The sequence below is a fragment of the Nymphaea colorata genome, chromosome 12, assembly GCF_008831285.2.
Source record: "Nymphaea colorata isolate Beijing-Zhang1983 chromosome 12, ASM883128v2, whole genome shotgun sequence".
Taxonomy (NCBI): Eukaryota; Viridiplantae; Streptophyta; class Magnoliopsida; order Nymphaeales; family Nymphaeaceae; genus Nymphaea; species Nymphaea colorata.
The window spans coordinates 5350056-5376968 of NC_045149.1; the positions used below are offsets into that span (position 1 = coordinate 5350056).

Sequence of the window (26913 nt, forward strand, 5' to 3'; positions counted from 1 at the left end):
ATCAAATGACTCTACTCAGATCCTACTGTGGAGGATTTGGGTCTATTGTAGTGTCGGCGCATCATATTTTTTTATCTTATTGATGTCTTGTTCTTGTTAGGCATCAATGTAATGGTTTTAGAACATTTTTGTCATATGTATTATTGAGAAAATATAATGTGATTTTGCATGGACTGAACGTATCATATAATGGAAAGTTGCCCCATGTCTTTGAATTGCATAGCTCCTCTCCTTTTGAATCATTGTGTCGTTGCACTTCAATGTTTTATATTTTAACAAAAAAAATAATTTGAGGGTCAAAGGGTTGGGGTATGACACTTAGCCTGGCCGTTATCGAGGTATAAAAGACACGACGTCCGGACAGGGGCAGGGGCTGCTTCAGCAGGCCTACCTACCTTGGGTTGAAGGGGCTTCAACTCCAATGTGTCTGTAGAAACAATGGACTAGCCATCAAGGCAACTGTCTTAAAAAATTTGTACTTGTGCTGGTATGGTGTTGGATTTCATTTATGATAGACCAGTCTTTGCTTGGAAAGGCAATGAGCTTAAGCAGCTATAGTATCATCACAAAGCAACAGGCAGCAAAAGTTCTCCCACTTTCAACCAGAGAGCTTCCCGTTAATATAGCTTTCCTTGAGATTCTGCAATGCTTTCAGGACCCCATCCTGATCCTGGTTTGAGTACTTCAAGCATATAAGCCTCTGCAAGAGTCGGTAGTCCAACCAAATTGAATGATATTGTATGCAGTTCTCTTCCATTCTCAAAGCTTCCTGTCAAATTAGCAGCTGTAGTTTGTAAATAATATCAAAAATTAAAGTTCAATCCGAGTTTGAAATCTACGGATACTTGTCGGAATTGAAACCAGATTCCATTTTGTCCTCTACAACACCAAATTGTACTGGAACTGCCTATAATTCAGTGTCTCAGACGAACCTGAGATAAACACCTATACATTTTAACTCAGGGAACGACCATTCTTCACATCTTACCGAGAACTAGCCAGCTAATGTAGGAATTGGACCCAAACTAAGCTTGCCAAATCCTTTAAAAGCTGTCAAATGGATAAATCAATGGTCGGATAGTACTCCTGAAGTCTCTTAAGCCAGTCTGGCGCTAAGGTAGAAATGGGAGATGATCTGATACTGATAAAACACGGGATGTGAATATCTAAATCAGAAGCTATTCTTGGGAACAAGTAAAGAGAACAATCAAATGAAAGGAAAGAGATGGCAGTCACAATCAGAATCACAATGTTTTCAGCCAACGTGTCTCTAAGGGCTTCATTTGAATGCAGAACGGAAGGACAAGAATTGTTTTGTCTTAAAGGAAAGGACAAAATATTGATAGGGTAAAAGGTAACTGCCGAAGGAGATCCAATGTAACAGAAAATATGGAGGAAATTTGCTTAAAAGAACCAACACTTTGGGACGGAATTTCTGGGAGTCTTTTGTGTGCCAAAAATGATGTCTAGGGGTGGAAGAACTTTGACCTTGTCTAACTTCAATTCATTCTGCAATTAAAAGGGAAAAAAAAGGATAACCAGGACTTCCATCTAAACAGAAATTGTGAAACTCAGTACCTTCTTCATGATCTTCGTGGTTATGTTGCTTGCTACCTCAATCACTGAATTTGGCAATCCAGCCACCCCAGCCAAAAGAAGGCCATAGTATGGTACATCATGAGGCCCATCCATTAATCGAAACTGGTCCCCAAGATAATTCATGTCATTCACGAGGCAACATTTAGGGATATCTTAACACTAACAAAACCAAGAACATCATAAATAGAGAAACCACCTGGAAATCTAATCGACCATTCTTCACATTGACTTGAAAATGCAAAACCTTGACATTGGGATACAGGGTCACCAATTCAGTGAGTTTCTCCATGTGTGTAGCAAATATGGTATAACTGTAATCCGAAACACCATTCTGCATTAATTCATAAAGAGAACTAAAAAGCAAATTTTGGCCATAAAAACACAACCTTTTCAGGAAAGGAAAAATAAACCAAAAGGCATCAAGCAACATTGACTTGTGACAGACACCACCTTTTACATGCATCTCAAGCCAGGTAAATGAAAATGTCCAGTTCATGATTGGATTTTACAGTTTCATATCCAAGCTGAGGCTGCTCTTATTGAGCTCAAACATGGTTTGAGGTTTTGAACTTAAGCTCGAAGTTGGCCTGAGCTTGGCTCAGCTGAGCCCAATCAGGATGGAATAAAATAAATATTTTACTTTGATATACAAAAACCCGAAGTGCTGATTGCAAAACTGGAACTTGTGTCTCTCCCTTCATATAAGGAAAAGGAACGAGTTATCAAATACCAACTTGCAGACAAGGATGAAGAGAATATACATATACCATATCTCACGAGCCTATTCAAGCTTACATAGCTTGAGTTAGGGCTTCTTAAGTTTAGCTAATGTGTGATGCTAGCCTCACGTGCCCCATTGAGCTTGACTTTGTCTATTTTATCAGTTGAGCCCAAGTGAAAATCATGCAACATGACACAATGTGCATTTGTATACATATTTGCAACCTACCAGAGGACTGGTGTCACATCCAAATTCTAAAAAGAGGATTTGTTATGTCGAACATGACAAAGCCAGCCAATTTTCTCACTCATTCTTACTGTCCAGGGGAATCATAAGTGTTAAAATAGGTGGTCCTATGCAATATTTAATAGTTAGGAGTTCTTTTTAAACATTTCTCTATTTTTGGTTGATGTTATTTGTAAGTCTACTGCTGCCCTAATCTCTTTATTAGTGAGATTAGGGTTAGTTGATAAAAAGATTTTCTCTCTCTAAGACTGCCGACTGTAACATGGTATCAGAGCCAGCATATCCACCCTTCTTCGTCGGTGGCTGACATGACTTTCCAACGGCCTCTTCTTCTCTTCTCTCTCCCATCTCTTCCCGCCTCTTATCTTACTTCACTATTCTTCCTCTCTTCTCTCTGCTAATTGGGAGATAGTAGGTGTTAAAGCATAAGATTTTCGGATCTTCCATCTAAATCCAAAATCGCGACGTTCTATGTCCTCGTAATCTACGTTCTTGTAAACTGTGTTGCAGTATTTTATGTCCTTGTGATATGTGAGAAGTGGCCTAGGATTCTGCAATTGAAGAATCTATTAGGATTCAACAATTGTAACTGATTGAGTGTATTATAAATATAGGCCATGTAGACCATCCTAGTCACGGCCTCTTCTCTTCAGCGTCTCCCTGTCTCATTCTCTCTCTCTATCTTCCTGCATGAATACATATTTTTAGTTACACATTATTAGTGCCAGATTTCTATCAGTAGGGCAGCATGGAAGGGGAACCTAATCACACGTGAGAGGTATGTGTAATTAGGTTCACAAAGTGGATGTGGTGGAGCATGAGCAACTACGTGGAGTTGTGTTGGCAAGTTCTAAGTCACATCTTGGCTCGTGGAAGAGTGGCTACACGTGAAACATATTCTTATCAGATTTTTTTTGACTGACTATGGAAAAGTGGCTACTAGTTGGGTATAGTCTTATCAGATTGATTGTCTTTCTTAGCTGCATATGTGGATTCTAGCAAGCAATGGTATGAAGCCTACTACGTGGGAGTTTGGTGGACTGATTTACTGAACAACAAGTTCATAGATTTTTTTTAAGTACTTTTATTGATGCTGAAAATTCTGCTACCTAGACCCTCTCAAGTTAATTGTTGTGATTGGTGGACTGATTTACTGAATAGCAAGTTGATAGATATTTTCTTTAAGTACTTTAATTGAAGTTGAAAAATTCTGCTGCCTAAATCCTCTCAAGTTCATTGCTTTGCACTATACTCTTGATTTTATTAATGTGCGGCCAGATTAAGGTCATATTGTCCAGTCTCGCATTATGGCTGATGAAGACAAGACAGAGATGCAGTATGAGCATAAGAACACAGGCAATCCCTTTCCTTATTGCTCTACTATAAAGTTAGATGGGTCTAATTATGAGATTTGGTCTCGTCTATTTATGATGCCTGTGATTGGACATAAGAAAGAGCAAGTTATAGAAGAAAATGAGTCTGTGATGAAGAGTGAAAAATATAGTATAGAGAAGAAAGATAATAATATTGTCATGTCATGGATCATGAAAAGTATGTAACCATATATTACATCTATTATTGCATACTATACCTCTGCCAAACAGATGTGGGATTTTCTAAAACAAATGTACTTTAATGAAAAGAATGTCAAAAAGATCTTGCAGGTGGAGGAGGAATTACTTAATTTGCGACAGGGTGATCAAAGTCTTGCTCAGTACTTCACTTCCATCAAGTCAATCTATGAAAGACTAAAAACACTACATCCTCCATGTCCCACATGCCACAAGACTCATGGTGAACAGTTTATGGTGGCAAAGTTTCTACAAGGGCTCTCTCCCGAATACACAGTAGCAAATGCATAGATGTGGACTGGAGCAGACATTTTTGACCTAGCTGAGGCTTATAACAGACTCAGTCGTCTTACTGTGACCCTTTCTCAGCCTTCCATTGATGCTCATGCCTTTGCTTTGGTGGCTTCAGGAGGTCGTGGAGGTAGTTTATCCAGGAGGAGGGGTAGAAGCCGAGGGTCAGGAGGAGGTTGTGGGAGATTCTGATGTATTTACTATAGGAAAATAGGCATTTGGAAGACAGATGTTGAGATAAGCATGGTCATCATTCCTACATCCTTAGGCAGAGGTGTTGCATATGAGCAGGGTAAGAATTCATTACAGTTTCCTATTGGATCTATCCAAGCAGCTTCATCAATAATAGAGAGGACTTACTCTTTGTCTTCTTCCCGTCCTGAGACTGTGACAGTGAATATCAACAAGTCAGAATATAAGTAGTTCTTAGGACATATCTATTCAGTCATCGGCCTCCATAATTATGATAAATAGTGTTATGTTTGCTAATACTGCTCCACATGATATAGGTACTACTTGGATTATTGATTCAGGGGCATTGAGGCACTTTTGTAATAGACCTTCACTATTTACCTTGCTCCACACATTACCTTAGACTTGTCAAGTGAAACTTGTAGATGGCAAATGGCCTCCTATTATGGGTTATAGAGATGTAAACATTTCTTAATCTATGACAATTCTTAATGTGCTATATATATATAACACCCCAAAAATTTAGTCTCGTATTAAAGATTGTGGAGGATCTTCAAGGGCTTATCAAGGGGGTTATTAAGGGGGTTATTGAATAGATGGTTGTCCTAGTTCATAGCCTTTTTAGCCTTTTTGAGGCTGGAATTGAAACTGCTAGGGAGCGGGTTGGGATCCGCCGAATCAAGGGCCCAAACCTAAAAGCGGGTCAGGTTGTTACAGTGGTATCAGAGCCAGTTCTCAGACCTAAGGGCCCACACGCGCAGGCGCGTGTGCCTTAAGGGGGGTGGATTGTAACACCCCAAAAATTTAGTCCCATATTAAAGATTGTAAAGGATCTTCAAGGGCTTATAAAGGGGGTTATTGAATAGATGGTTATCCTGGTTTCTAGCCCTTTTGAGGTTGGAACTGAAACTGCTAGGAGGCGGGTTGAGATCCGTCGAACCAAGGGCCCGAGCCTAGAAGTTGGTCTGGTTGTTACGATATGCTCCTGAGTTTTCCACTAATTTTTTATCAATTGGACAATTGACTAATGACTTACATTGTCGTGTTACATTTGATTCTGGTTTATGTTCATTTCAAGACTTGCAAACTAGAAAGACAATTGGTAGAAGCTATGAGCAAGGGGGCATCTACATCTTGTCTCGTTCTCTAGGTTTTGTAGCCTCCATGACTTCTTCATTTTCCTCATTCTAGTGGCATCTCATACTAGGTTGTCCATCTGTTTCCAAACTCCGTGACTTACTTCCTCATCTATCAGTACTAGAATCATACCAGTGTGAAGCTTGCCAACTTGGCAAGCACACCTGTAGCAATTATTCAACTTAGTTTGTCCAGTTGTGGACTATCTGATCTTCTTCATATTGATGTGTAGGGTCCTAGCAAAGTTGCTAGTAGGTCTAGATTTTGTTATTTCCTTATCATTGTTGATGATTATTTTCAAGTCACTTGGGTTTTCCTTTTGAAAAAAAAGTCTGAAGTCATATGTACTCTCAAGAACCATACTATTGAAATAAAGACCAAGTTTGGTATTCTTGTCAAAAGCATTCGCACTGATAATGCTCTTGAGTTCAAGGCAATCTACCTTAATGAAATTTTACTCTGATAATGGCATTTTCCCACAATTTACTCATCCCATACCTCCCATCAAAATGGAGTAGCTGAGCGAAAACATCACCAACTTTAAATGTAGTGTGTTCCCTAATGCTTCATGTTCATTTACCTGCATATTTTTTGGGAGATGCCATCTATAGAGAAGTAAAATACACATTGAAGACGAATAACGTGAAAAACCCTCGACTCGAGGGAAAAAACCACGGTGGAGATGATTCTAGCACCCACTAGCTGCCGGTCTCTCTCTCTTTCTTAATTTTCATTAACACTTCATGTTAGAATACCGTGTAATAGGGAACTGGGTCCGGATATGGACCCGGTACCCATGGGCGCGGGAACCGAGGACGGGCTCAGTTCCCTAGGCGGATCTCTCTTCCTCCCTCTTTTATTCTAATCACTTATTGTAATTGTTGATTAAGTGAATTAAGATTTCTCTCTCCTAGGGTTGCGGTTTTGCCCCTAGGTTAGAGCTTCCCTGTGGTTTTTCACCTCGTTCTGAGGTTTTCCACGTAAATCCTGTGTTTGTTTTCCTTTCTCTTCTTCCGCTGAGTATTTCTACACTTCAAAATAGGGTTACACAAGTTACTTAAAAGGACGCAACATGAACGGTGGGTCAAATAAGGTCCAGACCCGAACCCAAACATGCATAACATGTCAACACCATCCTCACTGCTTGTTACTTAACCAACCGTTTACCCTCATCCTCCATCGACAACCAGGTTCCCATTAAATTTGTGTACCCACAATGACCTTTGTTCCCAATCGCTCCCAAAATATTTGGTTGCACATACTTTGTTCACATCCTTGGGCCTACACGTGATAAATTGGTCGCTCAAACAATTAAGTGCATCTTTATTGGCTACTCCAAAAATCACAAAGGTTACAAATGCTTTAACCCTTGGACTCAAAATGAGTATATGATGTCACATTCTTTGAGTCTCAGCCTTATTATAATTCTTCCTATCTCTACTGAGATGTCGCAATCATCAGACCCAGTACCTATCCTTCCCATTCCGTTGGAGTCATTCCCATGTGAGTCTCCTTCTAGTGAGTCACCTTCTGGTGTCTCCAAGTTTCGTGATCCTCTATTGGTCTACACACGTCGACAGGACCCATCTCATGATCATTCCCCAACTTCTTCTTAAGAGGTAAGTACATCTAAGGTGAGTATACCTAGTTCATCTAACCCCACTATAGAATCATAGATATATCTAAGCCCTGTCAGGACTTACCTATTGCTCTTCGCAAAGGCAAGCGACAATGTCCTTTGTATCTCATTTTTCATTTTGTTTCTACTGACAGTGTTGGTAATTATTCAAGACAAGAAGACAGGAAGTCTACCACAATATTCGACAATGTCCTGCTCAATCGAAGACAAGAAGTCTACCACAAGATTCTGTGAATTTGTGGGAGGCAACCTTCTATCTTGGAGAAGCAAAAAGCAAGGTATGGTGTTAAGATCTAGTGCAGAATCTGAGTACAGGGCTATAGCTCAAACTGCTGCTAAAATGACTTGGGCTAAATTCATGCTATGTAGTCTAAGTGTATCAATTCTTCTTCCCATGAGGATGTATTGTGATAATAGGACAGCCATATACATTGCAAATAATCCAATTTTTTAAGAGAGAACTAAACATATTGAAGTGGACTGCCATTACATTCAGGACCTTGTTTAGACAGGAACCATAGCCACCATTCATGTATCATCTGAGATCAAACTGCAGATGTCTTCACCAAAGCTCTTCCTGTTGGTGATTTCTCTAGATGTTGTGACAAGCTAAGCATCATTAAATGTATGCTCCAGCTTGAGGGGGAGTGTTAAATTAGAAAACTTTAAGTTTCTAGATGGTCCTTTGCAATATTTAATAGTTAGGAATTCTCCTTAAACATTTCTCTATTTTTGGTTGATGTTATTTGTAAGTCTCTACCGCTGCCCTAGTCTCTTTATTAGTGAGATTAGGGTTAGATAACAAAAAGATTTCTCTCTCTAAGACTGTCGGCTGTAACAATAAGAATGGATGAACATACAAAGAGACAATTTTTGGGTAATTATCTGCAATATATATACATTATTGTGCTGAAAGAAGTGGTTTTGCTTGTTTGCAACCCCAATCACACAGTTTAGCTTCACATGTAAGATGAGAAAATGTGCAAAATCTGTGCCAAGAGAATATTTCATTTCTCAAGGGCAAAATTTTTAGTGTACTTCAGGTCATCACCTTGCAAAACATGCTGTTAATGTCAAACTTACTAGCCAAACAAACAGTAAACAGAAGACAAAAGCATATGGAAGTTCTTACGCTGGGAGAGAGAGTAAATGCTCACAGCAACTCCATGCAACTGCAAATCCATCAGTTGAGGATGTTGCTCTCCCGAGCTCATCAATCACAATAAGACTCCTATGAGTAAAATAACCAACATCAAGACATTTTTCACCACAACTCTCAACAAAAAAAAAAGTAAATATTTCAATTATTTCAAACCTTGAAGAAACATTATGCATGATGAAAGCTGTCTCTCTCATCTCTGTCATAAACTGCAGCATGCAATCCAGGCGCAAGTCAGGCTTTAAAATTCCACATAAACTGAAACCAATTAGCCTATAATACAGCAACATAATTGCCTCTAGCAAATGAACGACCGTCCTTTTAAAATATGCATTACTCCACTTGCAATGTTCAATGATGGCTCAGAGTTTAGCATATTAGTTAGTGCCTTTTCAATAGACAAATTCTGAAGGAGATTTGAAATGAAAAAGTTTCAAACTTGAGAACATTAATCTTCTTATAGCTCTTCCCTCTGGATTCCAATGTTAATTAGAAGGTAAGATTTTAAGCTTTTTTGTTTTCTTCTCAATTTTTTGCTTGTGCATGCCTTTAGTTTCTATTTTTGTATTTTGCTGGAACATAACAGCAATGCCATCTGAACTTCTTGCTTATATCTTTTTCTTATGTGTGAGCATAGAAAGGGAACCTGTCACATGGACATACCAAAAATAGGTGCCACATCCATGTGGAGCAGCGTGGGAGAGCTCGGGTGCAGCATAGAACTGTTAAGACGTGATGGTTTGTAAGTTATTGGACCTGGATCCTTTACAGATCCAGTTCTAATAAGTTATGTTGTATGCTGTACATAAAGTTTTACTTCTTGTAAAGACCGAGTCTTGGGGTATTAACCCTTTCTTTATTAATTGAATGAACGAGGGCTGCTGAGACATGCGGTTTTCTTTCAGCTGTTTCCTTCCTCTTCTCTCATTTTCTGCAGTGATAGCTTTTGGAGAATCTCACATGGTATCAGAGCATGGTTAGCAAGTCTGGGCCTTGGACTGAATCGAAACCAAAAGCTGTGTCCTGCAAGATTTGACAACTCTTTATGATTTTTCCTCTTTTCCTCTCTTGATTCCTCTGTTTCAGTCTATCTACTCTGTCCTCTCCTTATCTGTTGTGCACGTCAGCAGGTCCGTCCTCTCTATCTCACCTTCCTCTCGATTCTGTCCTCTTGGGTCCTCTGTTTGAATGTCAGCAGGTCACTGTCGTTTTAGCGTTTCTGTCCATCATCCTTCTTTTCTGGGCTCCCTCTTTACTGTCATTGATATACCTGTTTTGTTTTAAACCTCGTTATTATTATCTGTGATCTTATCTCTGTTTAAATCAGACTGCTCTAGCCTCTTTCATGAGATACTGTCTTTCCACTAACAGCCACTGACATTAGTGCCCTTTAGAAAAAAAAGAGGCCTTAAAAAGAAAAAGAGGCAAGAAAGGAAAGGGTTCAAACGTCTCTTTCTGCTGCATTCCTGCTGCACAAATATATATTGTCTGATCTATCCAACAGACGCCTCTTTCTACTGCATTTCTACTGCACATAATATATTATATAATCTATCCTTTTCTTTTCAAAAAAAAAAAAAGGAAAGAAGGGCAGTGGATGTGGAACAGATTTTGGGCATTCTTCCTTGGTCAGCAAATTTCATTTTTCTTACTTTCTTGACTGCTAGTGGTATCTATACTGATCTTTAAGTCAGCAAGTGGACGCAGAACAGATTTTGGACATTCTTGCTTTAAGTCAGACCTGTCCCACTCTTGCTTCTATATTTCTTTATGTATCCACGTACTCAGTCTGTCATGTCTTCCAACTTCCTTGGTCAGCTCATTTGTGAAAAACTCACAAATATTAATTTTCTCACTTGGAAGGGTCAAGGCCACCCATTCATTAAGAGTCAAGGTCTCTCTGGACACCTATATGGTTCAATTCCAGTCCCTCTAGGACTCCTGGTAGCATAGTCACAAAAAAATGCGTTTTTCGAAAAAAACGCAAAAAAACGCGATAAAATAAATTTCCATTTAAAACTTTAAAAAAACATGTTTGTTTTGAAAAAAACGTTAAAAATAAAAAAAACACGTTTTTAATGTGTTTTTTTTCACCTTTTTCATTTTTTTCATTTTTTTAATGCCAAACAGTTTTTTTTCGTTTTCTATTTTTTATTTGTTGCAAATCTACTTAACTTTTGATGTTTGTGTTATTAGTTTCTCACTTATTTTGTTTTCCCCAATTTTTAGTTTTTTTTTTTATTTTAAAAATTTGCCGTATTTTTTCCGTATTTTTCAAGCTCGCCATATTATACCCGAGAAAAACCTTGTCGTTTAAAACTCCAAAACGTTATTTGTGGCTATGCTCTAGAATATATCATGCAGGAAATCAAGGATGGGAACAAAGCTATTCATGGAGTATTGGTTCCTGTACAAACAAAACGAGTGAAGAACACGATGTAACGTGGAAAACCCCTCAACAAGAGGGAAAAAACCACAGGTGAGGAGGACTAGTGCCCACTAGCAGCCAAACACTCTCTCTTTCTTAAAATTTTCATTCACACTTAGGGTTTACAATGATATAAGTAGTGCCTAAACAAGAGCACACTGGACCGGGTCCAGACCCAAACCCGAACACTAAAACTCTTCAACACTCCCCCTCAAGTTGGGCATACATATCAAACATGCCCAACTTGGATACATTTTTCTCAAACAAAGTAGAAGGTAGGCCTTTAGTCAAAACATCAGCGGTTTGGTCTTCAGATTTCATGTATGGTAAGATTAATTCTTTAGCATCAATCCTCTCACGGATGAAGTGACGGTCAATCTCAACATGTTTTGTTCTATCATGTAGTAAAAGGTTGTTGGCTAAGTTGATTGCAGACTTGTTATCACAATACATCTTCATTGGTCCTTCATTCTCTATTCCAATATCAGTCAACAATATTTTCAGTCATAGTAATTCTGACACTCCTGTAGCAATAGCTATACTCAGCCTCTGCACTGGAACAAGAACACACATCTTGTCTCTTGCTCTTCCAAACAATAAGATTTCCTCCCAAGTAGACACAGTACCCTGAGGTAGACCTTCTAGTATCAACACATCCTGCCCAGTCTACATCGGAATACCCTTTAATCACACAGTAGGCCCTTGTTTCACATATAAGAGCCATTTGCTAGGATTTCTCTTCAAGTAACACAAGATTCTGTCCACAGCTTTCAAGTGTGCATCTGTAGGGGCATGCATGAACTAACTCATCACATTCACAGCAAGGTGATATCAGGTCTAGTGAGAGTAAGATAGATTAACTTCCCAACTAGACGCTGATACCAGGTCTAGTGAGAGTAATATTAACTTCCCAACTAGACGTTGATTCCTCCCTTTGGCCTCTTCGCAAAGAGGTTCTCCATCCCTAATACTGAGCTTTTGTCCAGCATCCAGAGCAGTAGAGGCAGGTCTACACCCTAGTTTTCCTGTCTCCTTTAGTAAATCCAATGTATACCTCTGTTGATTCAGCACAAGGGTCGTACATGACCTAACAATCTCAATACCAAGAAAATACCTTAGTTTGCCAAGGTCCTTGAAATCAAACTCGGAAGCCAGTAGCACCTTTAATTTTGTGATCACATCTTCATTATCACCTATAACAATCATATCATCCACATAGACAGAGTTGCCCTCCTTCCTCTTCACAGATAGAGTATGATCTCCATTTCATTGATTATAGTCATATTGTCTCAGCACAAGTCTAAGACGTTCAAACCATGCTCGGGGTGATTGTTTGAGCCCATATAAAGCTTCTTCAGTTTACAGCGTTTTCTCGGTTCCTCATACCCTGGGGGCATACACATATACACTTCCGCTTCAAGGTCACCATTAAGAAACGCATTTTTAACGTTAAGTTGGTACATCCTCCACTCCTTCATCACAGCTAAAGAAATAATAACTCTAACTGTCTTCATCTTCGCAACCGGAGCAAAAGTTTCCAGATAATCAATCTCATATTTCTTACTAAACCCCTTGGCAACAAGGCGAGCTTTGTACCTCTCAACACTCTCATCTGGTTTGTACTTAATAGTGTAGACCCACTTGGATCCAACTATATGAGCCGCCTCAGGGATCTTTACAACTTTCTATGTCTTGTTTCTGTCCAAGGCTTCCATCTCTTCTTGCATTGCATGAATCCACTTGGGATCACTCTGAACCTCAGTAATAGTCCTGGGAATCACAACCAAAGAAAGAGATGATACAAAACATTTGTAATCTTTGCTCAGTCTAGAGTAAAATACGAAGTTACCAATCGGGTGTTGAGTACATGACCTGACACCCTTTTCTCAGGGCAATGGGAAGCTCTTCATTTTCAGCATCAGTCTGAATCTCCCGAGCACGACTTGGGTCATCCAGGTAAGGAATAGCATTGGGATTGGAAGTGAAATTCTCACCACTAGTCACCTCATCTGTACGAACCCTTCGCCGAGAGTAAACCTGTCCAAACAAGTTATTACGTTTGTAGAAACAAGCAACGCAAGAAGAGAACGGAGAAGAAACACACGATATACGTGGAAAACCTCAGTAAGAGGTGAAAAACCACGGAGAAGCTCTAACCTAGGGGCAAGACCGCAACCCTAGGAGAGAGAATATTATTTTCACTTATTCAACAATTACACAATAAGTCAGATTATATAAGAGGGAGGCCCGCCTAGGGTACCGAGCCACCCTCGGTACCCGCGCCCATGGGACCGGGTCCATATCCAGACCCGGTTCCCTATACAAGATATTCTAACACTCCCCATCAAGCTTGGCATATATGTCAAACATGCCAAGCTTGCTCACATTTTTCTCGAATTGAGATGTACATAAGGCTTTGGTCAAAACATCGGCAATTTGATCTTCAGACTTCATGTACGGCAGGATCAACTCCTTGGAATCTATGTGTTCCCGTATGAAATGGCGATCAATCTCCACATGTTTAGTTCTGTCATGAAAGACGGGATTGTTTGCAAGGTTAATCGCAGACTTGTTGTCACAGTACATCTTCAGCTTTTCTTCCGTTTCAACTCCAATATCCGCTAGGAGAATCTTTAACCATAGCATTTCTGTAACTCCCATAGCCACAGCCCTGTATTCAGCCTCAGCACTGGATCTAGAGCAAACTTCTTGTCTTTTACTTCTCCATACAACCAAGTTACCCCCCAGAAAGATGCAGTACCCTGTGGTAGACCTCCTAGTATCAGTGCATCCTGCCCAATCTGCGTCAGAGTATCCTTCAATATTAAGTTGGTCTTGCTGAGTATAGAGTAATCCTTTCCCTGGGTCATTCTTTAGGTACTCCAACACTCTTTCTGCACTCTTCCAGTGACAATCAGTAGGAGCATGCATAAACTGACTCAACACATTCACAGCATACGTAATATCAGGGCGAGTAAGAGTAAGATAGATGAGCTTACCAACCAGCCTCTGATACCGCCCTTTTCTTTCCTCATCTAGGATGTTGCCAGTTTTGATGCTTATCTTTGTACCAGACTCCATTGGAGTTAGAAAGGGCCTACATCCAAGTTTGCTTGTCTCCTTTAAAAGATCCAAAGTGTATTTCCTTTGGCTCATAACAAGCTCTGTCTTTGACCGAGCAATCTCGATTCCCAGAAAGTACCTTAGTTTACCCAGATCTTTAAGATCAAATTCGGCAGCTAACCTTTCCTTCATCTTCCTTTTTTCTTCTTCATCGTCACCTGTGACTATCATATCATCAACATACACAAGAAGAAGACTCACCAGGCCATTTCTCTGCTTAATGAATAAGGTGTGATCACCATTCCCCTGTTTATATCCATTAGTCTTCATCACTATCCTCAGCCTTTCAAACTATGCTCTAGGAGACTGCTTTAACCCATACAAGGCTTTCTTGAGATGACAACATTTTCCGCTTTGAACATATCCAGGAGGCATGCTCATGTAGACCTCTTCTTGTAGATAGCCGTTCAAGAAGGCATTCTTGACATCAAGCTGATCCATGCTCCACTTCTTTTGCACGGCAAGTGCTAAGATGACCCTCACAGTTTTCAGTTTAGCAACAGGGGCAAAGGTTTCAAGGTAATCAATACCATATTTTTTGCTGAACCTCTTTGCAACAAGACGAGCCTTATACCTCTCCACGGTACCATCCGGTTTGTATTTCACATTGAACACCCACTTGGAACCAACTAAATGAGTCCCCTTGGGAATATCAACTACTTCCCAAGTATCATTCTTCGCCAAGGCCTCCATCTCCTCTGTCATGGCATGTATCCATTTAGGATCCTCTCTAGCATCTTCCACACACCTGGGAATCACAGACTTAGACAAGGATGTAATAAAGCATTTGTAATCCTTACTAAGTTTCGCATAAGAGACAAATCTCTGAATAGGATGAGAAGTACATGACATGGTGCCCTTGCGCAAGGCTATAGGAAGCTCTTCATCGATTTGACTTGGGTCATCCGGGGAACTCACAGGATTGGGATTGGTTATATCAACATTCTCAACCACATCTGTCTTCTTCCTGGTGTACACCTGGCCAAACAAGTGATCACGAGCTGTGGACTGATTAACAACAAGGCCCCCGTCCGTGTGACTGTCTCTACCATCTCTGACTGTGTCTGCCACACTGTGACTAACCTTGTAATCCAAGAAGTCCATAAACTGAATCAATTGATTTGAGGAATACTCTTCACTACTGTTCCCTAGACACTCCCCCTGAAGAGGATTCACAGGAAAGTACGCCTCATGCTCATGAAAAGTAACATCCCGGGAGACATAGACTTTAGAAGTGGTAGGATCAACACATTTGTATCCCTTCTGAGTGGAGGAATACCCCAGGAAGATAGCCTTGATAGACCGAGGGTCAAGTTTCTTGAGGGTGGGACTATGGTCATGAACAAAACAGACACACCCGAACACCCGAGGAGTAAGAGGCCAGGGATTCTGAGTAGGCCACAGCTGACCCTGCAACACACGGGTAGGCATACGATTAATAAGGTAGGCACTAGTGAGAAGTGCATCACCCCAGTAGCGCTTAGGAAGCTGCCGATGGAACATAATAGCCCGAGTGACATCTAATAAATGGCGATTCTTTCGCTCAGCCACGCCATTTTGGGGAGGTGTGTAACTATAGGACGTCTCATGAACAATACCCTTACTCTCAAGAAATCATCTAGAGATTGAGAGACATACTCTCTAGCATTATCAGTGCGGAAAGCCTGAACAGAGGTCTGAAACTGAGTCTCAACAAAAGCCACAAAATTTTTGACAATGACAGGAACGTCACTACGTTCTTTCAACAGGTACACGAACATACAACGGGAGTAGTCATCAATAAGAGTCATAAAATAATGAAAACCACAACAAGTGGGTACTCCCGAAGGACCCCAAACATCAGAATGAACCAAAGCAAACGGACGGGTGGTTTTATTGAAAGAAATAGGGTACGAAGCCCTGACATGCTTAGCCAACTGACACACTTCACATGTAAAGGAGTCAATGGAAACAAACGTAAAAAGCCTAGGAAACAACTTCTTGATCAACTGGAAGGGGAGATGTCCAAGACGCTCGTGCCATCGCATAATGATAGACCTGTCTTCCACACCTGACAACTGTCCACTAGTGGCTGAAATCAATGCAGACGCAACTTGCACGGGCAGTCTGTAGAGTCCATCAATAACCGAACCAATCCCAATCTTCTTCCCCGTCACCAAGTCTTGTAGAAAACAATGGTCAGCAGAGAAAATCAGATTACAATTTAGTTCTTTGGTAATACTGCTGACAGATAACAAGTTCACAGGAATATTGGGAACATGAAGAGTATTATGCAGACAATATTTATTTAACAAGGACAAACTCCCTTTTCCAGCCACAGAGATAGAAGACCCATCAGCCATAGACACGCGTTGCTGCCCTGAAGACAATTTGTATTCTTGAAACAGCTTAGGATCCCCTGTCATATGATGTGTAGCCCCACTATCAACAATCCAATCACCAAGGGAGGGATTACCTTGATCACTTGTGGCCACAAGAGCTTGAGCTAACTTAGCTCCCTCGGTCGTGGAAGTTTCCTCTTGTGTAGTAGAAAGCCGGCTGATATAAGCTTGCAATTCCTTGATTTGCTCAGAGGAAAGCTTTGATTTTTCAACATGTGACGAACTACCCTGACTAGAGTCAGGCACAGAAGACCCTCGCCGACTAGAAGGAGGACGACCACGAACAAGTCTCTTCTCAGGATGAATATCCCAACAGAAATCCACAGAATGCCCCAAGTTGTTACAATGACTACAACGCCGAACAGGACGTTGTCCAGTCCCAGAGGCACGGCTAACAAACGCTGAGGGAGAACTCCCCTGGCTGGAGTCAATATGCATGACTTGGCGACGTTGTTCCTCAGATTCTACCCGGGCATACACCTCCTCAATCCCAGGAATCTCGTCACAGTTTAGAATTTGGCTCCTAATGGATTCAAATTCATCACGTAATCCTCCAAGGAAAATGAAAGTCCGGTCCATCCATTCTTTTTCCCAGTACAAGGCATGATCAGAACCACAATGCCAGTCATCATTCACATGATAGTCCAGTTCCTCCCATTTAGTCTTCAGGGCTGCAAAGAAGGATGCCACAGACAAGTCACCCTGTTTAAGAGAGTAGATGCCACGTTTGATTTGGTACGTGCGCAAGACTCTCTTCTTCCGGCCATACATCCTTGCAAGCACAGTCCACATGTCATATGCAATCGACTTACGCAAGATCAGAGGCTGAATATCAGCGGAAACAGAACTAATGATCCATACTTTAGCTTGGCTATCTTCCAACGCCCAAGTCGCCCATTGTGGATCCGTTTTAGAAGGTGCAGGTTTCTCCCCAGTGATATAGGGAAGACGACCGCAACTGGTAATCCCTATTTCAAGTGCAGCAGACCAAGAGAGGTAGTTGTCTTTGTTCAGCCGAATGGAGGTGACTTGAACAGGCAAGTTCTCGCTCTTGATATGACTGCCCGAGTCAAAGGCAGCATCGATCTTGTGAGTCATCTCTTCGGCTATCACAATCCCTCAAAGAAAGACAATACCCAACACCTGGGTTGAAGCAAGCTTCTAGGTCATGGTTTGATCGTTTTTCTCATCACATACAACAAATTGGTTTTCTCCGAAGCTCTCTCGATCACTCTTTGTTTATCTATCGCACTGGAGAAGCTACCACCTGGTTACTTATCTATGTTGATGATATTGTTATAACTGGGAATTCTTCTTCACATATATCTTATGTTAAAGGTATGTTGAAGCAAGAGTTCAAGATGAAGGATCTGGGAGAATTACGATATTTTTTGGGTGTTGAACTTGACAGGACAAATGATAGTTTGACTCTTACACAGCACAAGTATACCCTTGATGTTTTGGATAGGGCAGGTATGACTAATTGCAAACCCATCACTACCCCCAGTGTTCTGAATACTAAATTGACTGCATCTGATGGAACTGCTGCATATTCCAATCCCACATTCTATCGAGCATTGTTGGTATGTTACAATACCTTATATTTACTCGCCCAGACATAGTATATGCTGTAAATCAGATTTCTCAGTTCATGCATGCACCCACTGAAGGACATATGGATGCTGCTAAGCGGATCCTACGGTATCTCAAAGCTACTCTTGGAGATGGACTAGTCTACACCAAATGTTCCAATGTTTCTCTTGGACATAGCATATATACATATACTGATGCCGACTGGGCAGGCGATCCCGATGACCGACGATCAGTTTCAGGTTTCTGTCTCTTTCTTGATTCTAACCTCATTTGTTGGAGCAGTAAGAAGCAGCGTGCTGTTGCACGATCTAGCACTGAGGCAGAATATAGAGCAATGGCTGCAGGGACGGCTGAAGCGTCATGGTTACGTCATTTACTTGGGGAGCTCAATCTTCCTATTGTTCGGTCATCATTACTATGTGACAATCAAAGTGCGATAAAAATTGCTTTCAATCCCATTTTGCATAATCGCACCAAACATATAGAGATTGATCAACATTTCATTTGACAGAAGGTTGAAGAAGCCGAGATCTTGCCTACTTATATATCTACCAATGAACAGATAGCTGATCTTTTTACCAAAGGTCTCACAGGGCAACATTTTTGGGATTTGAAGAACAAGTTGTGCATGATCAAATCTCATGCACAACTTGAGGGGAGCTGTTAGCGTATGGGGATCGGGTCTGTTCAGACCCGATCCATTCTCCTTATATCCACACGCCTAAAGTTACTAGGCGGTGGCTCTCTTGTAATTTTTTATCTTTTTTATGTACAAATCTGTTGTAACCTATTAGGGTTATTCTTTAATTAAAGATTAAGGAACGCAGGGCTGTGTTAAGCCGGCTGCTCCCTTTCCTCCATCGTCTTCTTTCATCCTCTCTTCTCAACATATCTGTTTTACATACGGAGAGACGAGTACTTTGTGAAGATTCTTACACAGGGTACTGCTGAAGTTATGTGGGTTAAATCCCTGATGTTGGATCTTACTGTCGAAGTGCCTCTTCCTATGCAATTGTTATGTGATAACAAAGCTGCACTGTTTATTGCTAATAATCCGGCTTTTCATGAAAGAACCAAGCATGTTGAAGTAGATTGTCACTATACCAGAGACATGATTCAAAAGGGGTTTGTAAGTACCTCACACATTTCGACTACAGGGCAAACGGCTGATATCTTTACTAAGGCTCTTGCGAGGGGACCATTCCAAAGCTGTTGTTCCAAGTTGAGCCTATTTGACATATACGCTCCAACTTGAGGGGGAGTGTTAAGATGTGTTTATATTCAGTTTTAGGTTTAAGAGGGTACTTTTGTAATAACATTTCCTTTAGATGGTTCTCTTGTATCTTCTCACTCTCCTCTAATCTATATAAAGAGGAGTTAGGGCAGATTTCGATGTTAATCAAAATATAATCCTTTCTGAATTTATCAAATACTTATAATGAAATAATTAAAAAACAAAACACAAAAAAAGGAAACATATAGACGCAACACGGGTTGACTGCACCCGACTTGAGTCAAACGCGAGCCGGGTGCATGTCCAAAAAGGACAGAAATGGTCGGGTGTGGCTGACTACACCCGACTCTTCTTGACTGATTGTGGGTGCGAGTCAAAGCCGCACACGCATCCACACCCGCGACGGCAAAAAGAAAGCGTCTGTGTGACTTAGTCCACTCGAGCTAGTAACTTCCCTGAAAATTTTGTGGAGTCCAAGAAATTATGTGTTGTGTTCAAGTGTGATACTATCAAGTGAAAAACACAAAGCTTCTGAAATAGAAAACAAAGTAGGTGAAGAGAAATTTATGGACACTACCGTGCTTGAATTGCATTCAATATTGTCTCCAATTCCTATTCTTGTGAATATCTGATCGATTACACGTAAAGAAGCAAATTTAGCAGGAACATAACAGCCAATGTGAGCAAGGATGACGATAAGGCATACTTGCTGAAGATATGTACTTTTTCCACTCCTACACAAAAAACAAGCCAAGTAAAGATCAAAAAGAAAATGGCCAGACAGACATTTTAACCCACACTTTCATAGATAAGCTGCACTCAGGAAACCAACATGGTGACACCTATACCTCCTAAACAAACTAGAACCTTAGTCAAATAAATGCATACATGTTTGGACCAACAACAATCACCAAGTTTGATGCCTCAGAGAGGAAGATATTATTTGGCTGCACCAACAACCATGATGTTGTCAATTTATCAAGTGCATATAGCATGAAATCAAATGGAAAATAGAACTACATTAATGATAGTAAAGAAGAAACTTACGATGAATTCATTGTGCATGCTTTCCATTATGGGATGCCTCCCACTATCAATTGCCAATGGACCGTTATCTTTGTTAACAAATGTCAGGCCATGGAAAAAAAACAAACTTATCAGCATTTTACATGTTATTAGATCTTTAATACACATTAATCAAAAACTTACACAATTGTACCAGTAAATTCAGGACGTGTATATCGATCAACAGGCTTAGTAGATATTGTATGTGCAAATGAATTTACTATCATGTCCAAAAGACACAAGATCTCTGCTAGAACTGTAAGGGATGAGACATCCTCACGTATAGTATCAACAAGGGCTGAAAAAAGATAAAGCTATTTTAAAAAAGAAATGGCCTTCAAATCTCAATAACAAAATTACTGAACAAGTGCAATGAGGTAAGCTCGAGTTCCCATACTACCTTCAAGGCAATGTTCTGTTCGGGTATGGCAATCTGCTGCAGCAGAGTTATTTCTAACATTTAGCTTCATTTTGAACAAAAAAAAAATACTAATAAGGTGAGAGCAATACGATGTGAACAGATGCCAAAGCGAATGCAAAAGTCAATCAAATGATGCATAAAAATTAGAGAGAAAAACAACAGTATGCCTGAAATAAATTTCTGAAAAAGGAATATGCAGGCAGATTCTTTTTCACTGCACAGTAGTAAAAATACAAAAATATGTTTCTGATGGAAAAAAACCAGCTCAAACATGAGACATACAGAAGCAAGTTCATGTGTTGAGAAATGAATGTTTTTCCCATGCTTCACAACCTGCCAATCCCCACAATGTTCATTACAAAGTCCACGAAAAATACTAAAAGTACGAGTAACAGAAGAGTAATTTTGCAGAAACAGAACAAGACATGACCTGAATAAATTGGCCTGGTAGCTTTCCATTTATGCACTTTTGTGCGATGCTGAAATAGAAACCTTGCCTATTGTTGAATAATAATTTTAAATCTGGCAGTTTAAAATTTTCTCTATACTTGCTTGCAAGATGATGGATAGCTGCTAACCATTTCAATCGCAAATTACAAAGTGAAAAGAGTTTGAAATTTACTTAATAACAGAAAATTCTATTTCCAGTAAACCTTCACTACTGTCACAAAATGATCGTCGTGCAACATCAAGATATCCATCAACTCCAGGCTTGACAGCAAAACACTGTTGGGTTCGTGCAATAAAAGGAACTCTTGCATGAAGTATATCTTTGTCAATTATATTCTCAATCCTGAAAAAAGATATAATTTGTTATACTAGACAAATGCTACAAGTCAGAGTCATGAAACCTGATATTGTCATATATCATGCAAGGGTCCTCGCCCGTAGAATTAGGAGAGCAGGTTTCTTCAAGAACTCTTAATGACTTTCATATAATAGTAAACAAACTCTTGACATTTAACTTATCCAACAAGATTATCCTTCTAAAAGTGTAGATCATGATATTTCCTTTTTCTTGCAAAGAGGCAATATTTCAAAAATCACTAGATTCAGAGATAGGCCAAGTAATCAAGCAACAGCTTTGAGGTGTCTCAAGCTACAATGTAGCAATCAGTTGTCTACTGTTTACTGCTAACATATAGTACATATGATACTGAAAACCCCTGCCTTGCATTCCTCAAGTTAAGCATATATTCAAGTCATCTATCACCTTCTTAGGAAGCCTAAAAAAATTAAAAATGTCATGGTCAAAGTCATCAGCATATGCATAAGCAAAAACAGATGCACACACTTCTAGGACCAAGGAGATCCCGGGACCCGAATATAAGCCTACTTTCTAAAATTTACAGTTCAAATGCACAAATTTCCAGAAAAAGTTGACAGCAGAAGTTAACGAAGTGTGTGACACTTGTTAGCTAAAGGACATTCAAATAACTATGGTGCTGTAACAAGCTTAATTCTCATTTTAGGCTTTCGATTTTATCCTAATTAGTCCAACGCAATTTCATAAAAGTTGGTGGAGAGACAGAACTACATTTATAGCTCCTACTCTATTTAAAGTTTAAACCACTGAATTGAATTCAATCCAACAGCCTAGATGGCGAAGGACCATTTAATTTTCATTGTTGGATGAGAATTTGAAGAGATTTATATTCCAAAATTAGTTAATGAGATGACTTACAAATTAAACCAAATGCATCTCTCTCTCTCTCTCTCTCTCTCTCTCTCTCTCTCTCTCTCTCTCTAATGGTCCATTACCTGTGTAGTATTTCAAAGTAAATAAGCATTAAAAGAGATTCAAAATTCCAAGAAAATATATATTGATGATTTAGTGTGCTCTCTCTCTTTCCCCGTACCATAAAGAAACAAGTAAATTTTAAAGGGTATGTAAAAAAGACAAAATTTGACTAATCAAAGTTGGGTGAGTCTGAAATTGGACAAGGGCATATAATGTGTTGACTGGATCTGGCCCAGCTTTGACCCTGTCCCTTGTCCTGTCATGTTGAGATGGGTATGGCTGCTTTTAGGTGTATCTTTGTGACATACACTAGACCATACGAACCATAGAAACCATCATGTTTTATAACATTCTAAATGATAGCAGAACTGAAATATTTACCTTTTCATTATGCCATCGTATTTCATGTTTTCACTAAGAGTTTTGCAGAAATTGCAAAACATAAAACTTTTTGCATTCTTGAGGACCTGCATTTATTGATTCAGATATCTAGAAAAATGTCAGAAAATAATGAAAATGAAAAATCAATGGGATAGGTACCTTTAAGAGTAAAGGTAATGCTAGTAAAGCTGTTTTGAGAAGAATGATGCGTGCTATAGTTATTTGGCTCTTTCTTGCATTCAACAGTCCGAATGTCTTACTGACAGCTCTTTTTTGCTTGAAGCAAAAGTGGCAGAGTACACGATCTTGTTTGGAAAGACAAACAATGCTGTCAATTATTTTACATGACCACTGAAAAATTTCACAGGAAAAATAAAAGAATGAATTTTTTCAAAATACTTCTGAAGACCTGGGACTGATAAAAAATACACTTAACTTTGAGGTATTGTCATAAAAGACCCCTGGTTTTGCATGCTTAAAACCAAACAATAACCTTTTGACACCTAAACACTAGGTCAGCACAAACTTAACTTGGGCTAATGAGATAAAATGACTAAAGCAACCTCAATATAAACAAATTGCATGTTCATTAGTGCATTAGCCTCCTTAACTACAACCCATAAATGTTAGTACGTGTATACTTATGTCCAATTCGGTGATTTTATTGTTGAAATTGAAAGTCAGATGCAGGTCATTCAAAACTCAAAAAGACTGGTCAAGACTAGCTGGTTCAAGTCAGTCCAAGTCAATTGACTGCAAATAAATATATGTGTTTATACAGAACTATGTATATATAATAGCCACAAAAATCTCAATATATTCGAAAATATCGCGATATTTATGATAAAAATAAAAAAAACGAAAAAACAGCAAAATACCGTGATATTTTCAAACTATCACCAAAAAATATATATCGTGTAAAAGTGCAATTTGTGACCGTTTTTGCTCGCTTTTTAAACATGTGCTCAAACAGGGGCATTCTTGTCATTTTTTGAAAAAACTTAGAGCTTTAGCCTGCACGTGCTCCACTTCCTTTCTAAAAGGGGGTAATTTTTGTAAAGAAAAAGTTTTAAAAGGGCAGTTTTGAACTTTTTCCTTCTTTTTAATGGTAAAAATGGAAAGGGAAAAGAGGATTAGGGTTTTGAAGCCCTCTTTTCCCACCTCGATAGGGATTGGGTGTTGCTGCTCTTTTGTGAACTTGGGCAGAAATCACCTGCAGTAGGTTTTTTTTTTTTAATCTTCTTTCTACACTTCCCCTCACTCCCACCTGATCCTATCTTTTAACTAGTTAATAGAGAAGCAGCTGGCAATTCACCTAATTCCAGAATAGACTTGAAGTTCTGTTTTTTCCAAGGTGTGGCATGTGATTTTTTTATATTACAAAAAAGAAACGCAGAGATTTTTCCAAGAGAAATAGCTTCGCCAAAAAAATAACCGATTAAAACCTTGCTGCTATTTTGCAGAAAAATGGCCAAGGAAAATCTCACCGATATTTTCCTGAGAACAATATCTGTGGCAATGATATATATATGCAATGGATGCACATAGGCATATTAGTCAGGGACTAATCAGACGACCAATGGCTAAGCTGATTACTTGATTAGTGGGACCGAATACTTGCCGGGTTAATAACAAATGGTCAATTGGCAGTGACCCAACCGACTAGTCAGCGAGCAACTTGGGATTTTAACTATAAAGAAGTTAGCCATATCTTTGTATGTGCTTTTCCAGAATGCAAGAAGGCAAACTTACCTGATTTAACAGTTGACCTGACACAAATAAGGTTATGGATCTCTCAAACTAACTGTGGAAAACTAAGACCATCTTAACAATATCAAAAAGTTGTGTGCATTTTGTATTATGGCCAATTCTTTCAGGTTTGTTTTCTAAAATTTCCCTGCACATGGTTTGATATACCAGTTTCTACTGGAAACTTCCGTAACACCTCTGACAGACCAAAGAACAACTCCTCATTGCTCATCAATTCATCCTGCAAATAATGTTTATAAAAATTTTAAACTAGAGCAATGTTGCCATTGTTGCAGTTATATCAATAAAGACGTTACCATAGAAACAGAACTTATGAAATTGTAACAAACATGAAAAGCATTTTGATAATTATGATAGATGTGATAAAGAACCGACACTTGATTGAGACTATGGCCAAAACAAAATGCAATTTGATTGATGCACGAAAGGTGAGCAAAGAAATTTGGAGTTCATAACCAAAAGTCAAAGTGGTAAAGAGCTTGATAGTTCTTTAACAGTTGCCATCCTGTGAACTGCTTCCATCAGGTTTTCTAGAAGGGGATGAAATGAAGCTGCTCTTTAAGGGCTTCTGATTATGATGAAGACATTGAAGAGTGTATTTCTTCAGCCTGCTAATGAACGTGGTGAGCAGGTTCAACTGTTCAAGCATATTATAGCCAACTAAATAGCTCCTGCAGTCCTAAAATAGGGAAAAAAATACTCCTGCTTGGATAATTATATTGCTTCTATAAGTCGATGACATAATATTGTAAAGAGAAAATAAAACCATAGGTAGTCATCAGCAAATACTTTACAATAAGAAGAGGCTTCCTTATTATTGTTTATTTATTTGTTGGACTAAGATGTAATTTTTTTTGCAACCACTCCTAATCTCTATTTATGGGAGATTAGGGTTCAATAATTGAATTTCTTCTCTCTCAATATTCTACAACATGGTCTTAAAGCTACAATATGAACATTGTCTTAAAGCTACAAAATTTCCATTGAGCAGTCAGTCCCTTGGTCGTCCATATGCAGGACAACTTGAAAAAAGCCTATTCTCAAGAGAAAAATGTCAGCACTGTTCTTCAAGTTGAGCAAGAGTTCTTCAAGTTAGAGCAAGGTGATCAGATTCTTGTGCAGCATTATGCTTCAGTTAAAGCTGCTTATCAGAGGCTTAATTCAATTTGGCCTCCCTATTCTCACTGCAAGTCTGACCAAGGAAGGCTCTGGTGGCTCGTTTCTTATCTAGGTTATTTGCAGACTTCTCAGTTGCTAAGGCATGAACCTAGCCAATGCATACAATCGCCTGAGTTGCCTTGTCATTAATCTTTGTTATTTGGCTTCAAATACTTCTACTTCTGCCCTAGCTGTTGCTGGAGGTAGAGGTTGGGGTAGTACTATTGGTGTGCGAAGCAAAGGCAAATAGTAGTGCTCTTATTATGGAAAGTAGGGACATTTCGAAGATTGCCACTGGGACAAATATGAGTGTCCCTCTCCCACATCTGCGTCAAATAAGACCACTGCAAAGGCGGCAACATCAATGCCAGAGACATATGCTTCCTCTGCAGATTCTATTACTCTTAGTCAAGCTGATATAACAGATTTCTTGCCTAATGTTCTTCTGACGTGACTGCCTCTACTGTTGTGATTGATGCAGCATGTTACACAGGTACATCTTCTCATTCAGCTAAGCAGTGGATTATTAACTTGGGCAACTCAAAGCACTTCTGTGGCAGTCAGCAGTCTTTCTCCAAAATGAAGTCTACATCTCCTAATCGTAATTTACCTTGGCACCCATCAGCCCTAAGGGGGTGGTTGTTATCAAGACATTGCCTCGTTGGGGTTATAGTCGAAGAATTGTAATGGAAAGCTATTGCTTGGTTGAGGATTTATCCTCTCAGCATTTCTCATAAACCTCAATCCTCTGCCTAATAGCTTTTACTACTAGATGGAGACTGATGATGTATTAAGTAGGTAGAGAACTTATGATCTCGGTTTTTGTAGGTGGATCTAGAGCGTCAAGCCGACCTTAAGCGGAAGGATTTAGAGCTCAAATAATCTTTTGTTTCTTTTGGACACACATACCAGGTATGGCGTCACACCAGGCAAATGGCAGGCGTGCAAAGCCCCAAGGTATCGCTGTGTGTTATGCTTGGAGCATCTGAATTCTTCAACTTGAGTGTCTTAGGGAAAGCCGAGCAACTCCACTTGGAAAGAGTTCTTCCTTCGTGGACTGCTC

General features: G+C 39.5%; 1 protein-coding gene across 3 annotated transcripts in view; it reads right to left on the reverse strand.

The window, feature by feature from the left end:
• Positions 1-229: 229 nt before the first annotated feature.
• The window catches only part of LOC116265827 (DNA mismatch repair protein MSH4), a 59195-nt gene continuing 32511 nt past the window's right edge, over positions 230-26913 (reverse strand). For 2 of the 3 annotated variants that reach the window (XM_031646772.2, XM_031646774.1), the window contains 16 exons: positions 24840-24912; positions 23082-23227; positions 22923-23008; positions 21454-21593; positions 21231-21370; positions 21083-21133; positions 20780-20843; positions 20534-20677; positions 20362-20429; positions 20203-20261; positions 19892-20048; positions 8712-8764; positions 8529-8627; positions 1796-1910; positions 1579-1701; positions 231-769 (listed from right to left, as the gene is read on the reverse strand). In XM_031646772.2, the coding sequence (XP_031502632.1) occupies positions 599-769; positions 1579-1701; positions 1796-1910; positions 8529-8627; positions 8712-8764; positions 19892-20048; positions 20203-20261; positions 20362-20429; positions 20534-20677; positions 20780-20843; positions 21083-21133; positions 21231-21370; positions 21454-21593; positions 22923-23008; positions 23082-23227; positions 24840-24912 (1689 nt within the window). In that variant the 3' untranslated portion in view covers positions 231-598. Of the gene's footprint in view, positions 770-1578; positions 1702-1795; positions 1911-8528; positions 8628-8711; positions 8765-19891; positions 20049-20202; positions 20262-20361; positions 20430-20533; positions 20678-20779; positions 20844-21082; positions 21134-21230; positions 21371-21453; positions 21594-22922; positions 23009-23081; positions 23228-24839; positions 24913-26913 lie in introns of all 3 variants that reach the window. The other variant, XM_031646773.2, reaches the window with a different exon arrangement.